The 8,263-nt window shown below is 38.9% G+C and overlaps 1 protein-coding gene across 2 annotated transcripts in view; it reads right to left on the reverse strand.

The window, feature by feature from the left end:
* Positions 1 to 5,726, reverse strand: part of LOC117422178 (zinc finger FYVE domain-containing protein 26-like) — a 44,777-nt gene extending 39,051 nt beyond the window's left edge. For both annotated transcript variants that reach the window (XM_034036879.3, XM_058987303.1), the window contains exons 1-6: positions 5,529 to 5,726; positions 4,554 to 4,820; positions 3,845 to 3,920; positions 3,194 to 3,277; positions 1,790 to 2,291; positions 9 to 139 (exon numbers count right to left, since the gene is read on the reverse strand). In XM_034036879.3, the coding sequence (XP_033892770.3) occupies positions 9 to 139; positions 1,790 to 2,291; positions 3,194 to 3,277; positions 3,845 to 3,920; positions 4,554 to 4,744 (984 nt within the window). In that variant the 5' untranslated portion in view covers positions 4,745 to 4,820; positions 5,529 to 5,726. The remainder of the gene's footprint in view (positions 1 to 8; positions 140 to 1,789; positions 2,292 to 3,193; positions 3,278 to 3,844; positions 3,921 to 4,553; positions 4,821 to 5,528) is intronic.
* Positions 5,727 to 8,263: the final 2,537 nt, after the last annotated feature.

Genomic DNA, 8,263 nt, shown 5'->3' on the forward strand with positions numbered 1-8,263 from the left:
AAACTTACCAGGACCTGCTCCAGGAAGTGCTTGCCACTGCTCAGGCAGTCAAAGTAAATTGTTTTCCAGGCTGAAGTTCGATCACAGTGAGAAAACAAAGCCAGAATCACCTTCTCCGCTTCAGACAGCTCTGCAGACACTGAAACGAATACGGATGTGTTAATTCAGCACACAGCAGAAGACACTTCCTGCTGATGCATTTAACACCACTGCTTGGTTTGCTGTTGGATTGCTACACTAAAAGCTACAACCTACCAGTTAGACATTCCCTCCAAAGTTCGCTCTCAACTGATCAGACTTATTGTAGATGTTATCCAACAAGCTCTCTAGGTGTTTAACTGATTACCAGCTTGTCAGAAGAACAGTCACCATAAACCCCCAAGATTATGATACACAATGATTTGTGCTGAATAAGTGCTTCACTACAATTGCCAAGTGGTTATCTAGATGTTTGCTCTAAAATGACATACTGTACAGAAAGAAAGCCTCCATACACTGTACTCCAAGACCATGACACATTCGTTTAACTTGTATTAAAGAAGGTCATTGGAAGGTTTTGTCACAGTTGGATAATTGGATAGATATGCAAACCTCTAAAGTGTGACATACGCAGGTACACCAGCATCCACTTGATCTCCTGTCAAAGCAGCCTATCAGGGGCAAGGTGGACAAGGTAGGGAGCTACTGCAGTACTAGCCTTGAGACAAGGGTTCAAAACCAACTAAAATTGAAATGTTACGTAAGGATATGTCTTTCCAGGCAGCATTTGAAATATTTAGGTGGAAATGAAATCAAATAATTCCTCCTTAAAGCTCAACATACTTGTGCTACAGAATGTTTCTTCACAATTAGACAGTCAGTTCTCTAGACACTTAAACCCTAAAGTGAGATTATATCCCTCTCTGGAGATTATTTCGTATTGTTATTTACAGGACTAGTTTATTCACTGGCATGGAGGCAAGAGTTAAAACAATGTAAAATGTCAGGCTGATGATGTAACAAAATGTGATTCCAGTCTGTGATTTGATTGTTTCAGGCGGAAATGAAATTAAATCAACTTCCCTTTTCTGCCACTCATTGAAGCGCAGCATTAGAACATCACAGAACCCCCCGCAGCATTTACAATAAAAGCAATACTTTCTCTTTGCTGTATCCTGTGTTGTCTGTATCGCAGCAATATATTTGTAAACATAAAATCACAATTGTTTTGATATTTTTATTCAGACATTAGGGGTCAAGAATCAACTGGTGAATACATTTCTCAACTTGAACTGTTTTTTCAGAAAGATCACTTTTCTTCTAAACAGTGCATCCAGATCATGCTCCTCCATGCAACAGTACCGGTGCACAGATTGAAATAAGTGCTGCATTGTGGGAACAGGAAATCCAGCATTGATGCAGAAGGGATCCTAATCTGGATACACTACAATGCTTGTGATAGAAATTTTCCTGGCTGAACACTGCTGAGTACAAGTTGAGAAATGCATTCCCCAGGTGATTTCCACCCTTATGATGTGTGAACACAAAATACCAACTCAGGATTATGTTAACAATGGTACAACAGGGCACTGCTTTTCTATGGAGGCCAGTCATCCTGTTACTACTCAATAATGGAACGGCAAATAAAGAACGGCTCAGTTGACATTAATTAATGACAACTGTTCTCTCTTTCAGTGGTAACAATGACACAGCTAAATAAATGCCTAACTAAAAGCTGTAGCATAATACCGATAAATTCCATGAATATTCTATGCATGTAAATGTTTTCACTCTAAACATCAAGAGTTACCTTGCTCGTGTGGTTTGTGTTCCAACAGCTTTTCCTTCGTCCTTTCCGTGGCGACGCTGCTGTACAGGCTGACCAGAGCGTGATCGTGTGGCCGCAGCAGGCAGCTCAGCACCCTCTCCTCTCTTAGAGGGGCCGCCTCCCCCCAACTGGACTCGAAGAGTGCCTCACACAGCTGCCTCAGCTCTCCGGCCGGCTGCTCGGGGTTACAGTGCAGGACCGACAGCCCAGAGTATACCTGCTCCACAGCGCGGCCCCCCGCGCCACTCCGCAGCCCACACACCGCCTCCTGCAGGAAGTCAATGAACAGCTTGTGCAGAGAGTCGCTGTCACAGTCGTGTGCCAGCAGGTACCCCATCAGCGCCTGAGCCAGTCCGGGCTTCTCTGACAACACGTCCCACAAACACGACACTGCTTCCGCACTGAGCTGCGCGCTCCGCGGTTCCCTTTTCTTTTCTTTAGTAATGTTTGGGCTGTGGCTGTGTAAGAAGGCTTGATATAACTCCTGGAAGAAAGATGTATAACGTTAGGGTGGGAATTTGAAAATAATAAATAAGGCCTTATTTTGAAGACATTTTTTCAGAGTTATTGTGCTCAACAGTATCTTGCTATTCATCTCTAAACATTTGCCTTTGATTTTGCACTTACCCTAAGATATCAAAGTGAAACATCATCGTAATTCTTTAACAGCTGCATACATATATTTAATTCCACTGATATCATTTCAAATACATGCACTTTGTTCTCATTTTTTACAAACCTAGTTCCTGTAAGGAATTTGACATGGATGATGATTCTTGTCAAAAAAACAAAAAGAAAAATGAACTGTATTGAAGTATAATAACATATATTATTATTATTATTATTATTATTATTATTATTATTATTATTTATTTCTTAGCAGACGCCCTTATCCAGGGTGACTTACAGTTGTAAACAAAAAATACATTTCAAGAATCACAGTACAAGTATTAATACAATTAAGAGCAAGATAAAATACAATGACTTTGGTTCTAGCAAATACAAGTATATTTTCAAAATACGATTCAATAACGGAGCAGATAACAGTGTCAGTTATAGTTACATCAGGATATAATTAAATACAAAATGCTACAGATTAACTGTACAGTACAGTACAGTGATTCTTGTTCATCTTCATTATACACAGACTGGTCAGAAATCAGTGACCTGCTGTTGAGTGGAAGAAGGTGTGTTTCCTCTAGTGCTGCTGGTTTCTGGGACTCAGGCAACTGTAGCATGTCTTTTGCTTGTCCCAATATGTTGCACACAGACACACACAGGCTCCAATACAGCTTACACATGTCGAGGGGATCACAGAAATGTGCCAACATTGCAGACTGTTAACGTAGAAGAAGATTAATGGACATTAATTAATGGAAGAAATACCTTGAGCACATTTTCTGAAGCTTCAGTCTGTAGCTCCTCCAGAAGTAACATGAACTCCAGCTCACTCTTGACAAATACCGGGATCTACAGTCAGTGGAAAGAAATAAGAGTCTTTAAAACAAAATCCCAACGGTTCAAGGCAGTTTGTTTATCAAACTACTAGAAAACCTCATGACTACAAGATACTGGGCCCTGTTTGAATGATCTAAGCTTGTAGTTATTGCCACATTGCAGGGTGGAGGTACTACCAGTAATCTCCCTGGTAAAACAGACCCCAATGTATGTGCATTGCCCCTCCCCTTAATGTTATTTTACTATGAGCTGGAAACACTGGCCCTCATTCTCAAATTTTCATTTAGGGGCTTGGAAATGACCTAAAGGGCAACTTGGTATGGGTATGAAATATCACAGCTATCTGATCTGTATGCTGGCTGTTGCTCAGATTTAATCTGTGTACCATTTACTGCTTCATTCATTTTAACTGCACCATGGCATCTGTACAGCTCTCAAACATGTCTCTCCAAGTACATCTAGTACAGCTGAGTGTAACCATTAATCTGTCCCCCCTGCCCCAGTAGATGAGGGTTACGATGCAATGTACAGTAGAGTGATGGAGGTTTTGTAAGTTATATTAATAAAAGGTGTGTATACCTGCTCTTGAAACCACTTCTCTAATACCTGAAGCCACAGCCAAGCAAGGCGATGAGGGCTACCAACTGTGTCCCATCTGTAAAGCAGATACTCACTTTCATTAATCAAACATATATAACAGCTAGACAATTCATCGATTATAGATCGCCTTGGCCTTTATTTTGAGAACCTCAATTAAACATTCATCCAAGATGCCCCATTTGTAGCTTCACACCTCATGTGTATTCAGTTACTGGTACATGGATGTTTCAGTTGCACGTTTCAGCTTCTTGCTTTTGAATAATAAAGTCTCCTCAATGCACATATAACAAATTATTATTATTATTATTATTATTATTATTATTATTATTATTATGTACATGCATGCTTTCAGTTGTATTTGAAGAGTCATATATATATTTATTTCTGCTTCTTGCTTTTGAATAATACATTATTCTCAATGCCTTGATTATTGTCAGTTATTACCTGTCTGATATTCCATGCTGACTGTCCTTATAAAACATTACCACAGTAAATGCACACAGTTCTTTTGCTTTACCTCTCTGGGCTTTACAAAGCCTGCCTATGCTTTATAGTGCTTTCAGATGCGTTATTACACTTTGATATGCCTTTACTGTACTGTGGGACACTTTTTTAAGGGTTCAGCTCTAAGAAGAGCTGCCAAGTGTTTCTCGTGCAAGCCCCAAGATGTTTAGTGAAGCACACATACCTCAGCTGGTACGGGCAGGCTACGATAGCCTGCAGGATCTCCTGCACCCGCCCCACGCCCCCAGCCTGCCACTCCCGGAGCTGGGGCACGCAGGCCTGGGCAAGAGCCCACTCCCCCCGCTGCAAGCACTGCGTGAAGAACACAAACAGCTTCTCCAGCGAGCTCGCCTCCTCTCTGCCAAACGGGTGCATCTCTGTGGAGGGCTCAAGAACGATGCAGGACTCACCAAGGCTTTAAAATACCCAGGGTCTTCTTCACGTGCATGTCCTGTAAAGAATTGGGGGGAGTGACTGAATAAGCGTGCAAACCTAGCATATAGTATACAAATATTGATGAGTGGGGTTAAGGGTTGTTTTCACACTGACACAGAGAACTACAATCTTAAGCCAAGCATGTTCAATTTTATATTCAATTATTATCGCTGGGTGTCATTCTATTAAATTCTTCCACAAGTTTTCTGTTCTGTGCTGTTTACCTCATCACACACCTGACATGGTTGTCTGTACAGTTTGTTTACATTGTCTAAAAGACACATTTTAACAGCAGGCACATGATCAATTAAACGACATGCGCCTTCCACTACCAGGAGCAGGTGTTGCTATGCTTATCAGCTGAAAAACACGCTGTAGCCGAGGGATGGCAAAAAATGATTTCCCTTTTCCCCCGAATTTTTTTTTATGTTTTACATGAAGCACTAAAATCTAATATCTCGCTATGTGCTTAAAAACAACTGCTGTAGTTTACTGTGACGAAACCAAAGGTGTAAATAATGTGAATGCAAGTTTAAAACGACTTTAAACGCTGGGAGACGTTCGAAACAAAAATGTGCCAGATAATGCAGAAGAAAAAAAAAGTACAGTCTTTGGTCAGTGTTTCAGATTTCTCTATTAAAAAGTAATATTGACCAGTCAAAATATAAAACATAAAATACATACAAAAAACATATGCACAACCTATTATCTTTACGGCACTTACTATAGCATCCGATGGGACAATATCCGCATATGTTGCAATTTGTGTCCAGTATTTTTTTCTTTTAAACACCCGTGATTCTTGTTTGACATTAACTGCGCCTAAACGCTCTTCCCTGTTGATTCACACAGGCAGCCGTGATGGAGACACAATCACGTGGTTAGATCAGCTGTTTACGGAAATCGGTCAAAGGTCACGTGCGTGAAGTTCCCTTCAGCGAAGCGCTTGAAACACAACTTCATTTTAAACAGTATGTTACACAGACAATAAAGACTATTTGGGTATAAGTCGTGGTAAAAAGCGCTGTTACGTTGTTTTCTGATTTGTAATTTTGTTGTCTTGAAAACATAACTGTTATGCATAACATTATGCAGCACACATCTTTGTTAAATGGGTCTTCACGTCCTGAACGGATTGTGTTTTTATGAGAACGGCTTTATTTTGAGATATTTATATAGGGTTTTTGCTATATTTAGTGACTGGAAAGACTCGTACCAACCAGTTCATATTTTTAAAGCTTTTCCATTTTTTTCCAGTGTTGAATTATCAACTCCATGTCAAAATGTGAAACAAACAACTTACGTTTGCATGAAACTGGACTTTGAGAGTATGTAACTTCAGCCCTTGTAGAAGTGCCCCATAGTGCTGTAAAAGCATAGCAAAGTGTGATAAAGCACAGTGAAAGCATGGTAAAGCATGTAGCACAGAGAGGTCTGGGAAAGCATATTGAAAATCATGGGAAACCATGGGATACTGTGGTAGAGTATAACCATGGGATACTGTGGTAAATGCAGAGTATAACAATGGAGAAAGCATGGAAAAACTGCAAGTAACTCTCATTCAAATGTACCATGATCAACTTGTATCTAGATGGCGCTGTCGTTTACTTCTCTATAACTGCTTTGACTGACACATGCCTGTGTCTATCTGGCAGATGACTACACTGAAGAGCAGCTCCTGCACTCGGCTGCAATCGCCTTAGCACAAGCTATGTTTCCATGACACTTTTTTATGCGCTAAACGCATGCGTATAAAAAAAAGCTCGATAACAGATGGAAACGGGAGAAATTCGGTTAATTCATGGGAGCGAACAACAACAACAACAAAAAAAAAATAGGTTCGATAGGGGTGGATAAAAATGTATCCTATACGACAAATGATGCGCACAATCACAAATGCAATGAAAATATTTTCCGAGTGAATTTTATGAGCTAGAGCATAGTTTTTTCAGTCATATGGTGGTATTTACATGGTCAACTTAGCACATCTCTATCGGGACTGGGCACGTAATTAAAACTTAATGACACATATCATCTGTCAATCAAATCTACAGCTATGGCCAAGTTTTGCATATGTTTAGGATTGGGACATAATTAAAAAAAAATATATATATATATATATATATATATATATATATATATATATATATATATATATATATATATATATATATATATGCGCATAATTTAGATATTTTATTTAACACCATTTAATCAAATAAACTACAACATTATATCACAAAAGCCATAATAGCAGTACAGTATTTCATGTTAGATTTTGAAATGTCACATTTGTCAGTTTTTCGTTAAGTAGCCTATATGAAAAAACTACAAAGCAGCATGTCACTCAATATGTTAACATAACATTATTATTGAACTTTATGACACTTGTTAATTCTGTAGGTTGCTGGAAAATGTTTGGACACTGATATAATTGCGGTAATTCATCTTAAATAACACATATCATATGCAGGGGTCAGCACAGTCATGTTACACGATGGACACCTTACAAAATACTGACCTAGGACATGATCATACGTTTTGTCCGTCAGTATTGCGTACATTTCATTATAGCTATGGTGACCAGATTTTCAAAGCTCAAAACCGGGACGCATTGTTATATAATTGATAAGACTAATTAAACCATTTAAATATAGGCTATTTTAATAATACATTAAATCATTAAAAATACATTTACGTTTTGGCATTTTCTTTCTTTCTTTCTTTCTTTCTTTTTTTTACCTCGCCAGGCTCTATTTATTGACGATGTTGATGTGGGATGTGGTTTAACCTGGTGGATTCGGATGCTTGCAACCTCTGCTCTGTCTGGGCTAAATCCCACCAGAACTGAACAGCTACAACATTACCGTATTACAAACAATTGTAGATTCATATTGAATATAAACTGAATGAAAATGCATGGCGCACTGAGGAATAAGCACGCATGCCTGTATTAATCACTTTATCAAAACCATGTTCTCGATTACCCCTTGTTTTTTTTATTTGATTTTGTTTTCACTGCAGGTGCATTAACTGAAAGCGGGTGTTCACGTTATTTTGACAAAAGGTATTTAGAGGGTGTCGCGCTACATGAAGTGGCTGAAAACCGGGACTTTTTAAAGATTTTGAGCAAAATGTCGAGACACCGGGACCTTTGATGAAAAACCGGGACGTCTGGTCACCCTAATTATAGCACACTATACAATAAACATACCTCATAATGCTGTGATAGCATTACTGATGCACTGTCAGATAGAAACCACACAATGTTCTGTACTGGATCATCATTTTGTAAATTTTCAAAACAACTGAATATAGCGGCACTTATATTTTCTGCATTACAGCTTCCAGATATTTCTGTTAGGTTCAAAAACGATGATAAATAACACCGTGTAACAATTTTTTTTTTTTTTTTTTGGTTCCTGGGTAGTAAGTGTTATTTCCTAATTGCTTATGCCT

This window comes from Acipenser ruthenus, chromosome 15 (genome assembly GCF_902713425.1).
Source record: "Acipenser ruthenus chromosome 15, fAciRut3.2 maternal haplotype, whole genome shotgun sequence".
NCBI classification, from domain to species: Eukaryota; Metazoa; Chordata; class Actinopteri; order Acipenseriformes; family Acipenseridae; genus Acipenser; species Acipenser ruthenus.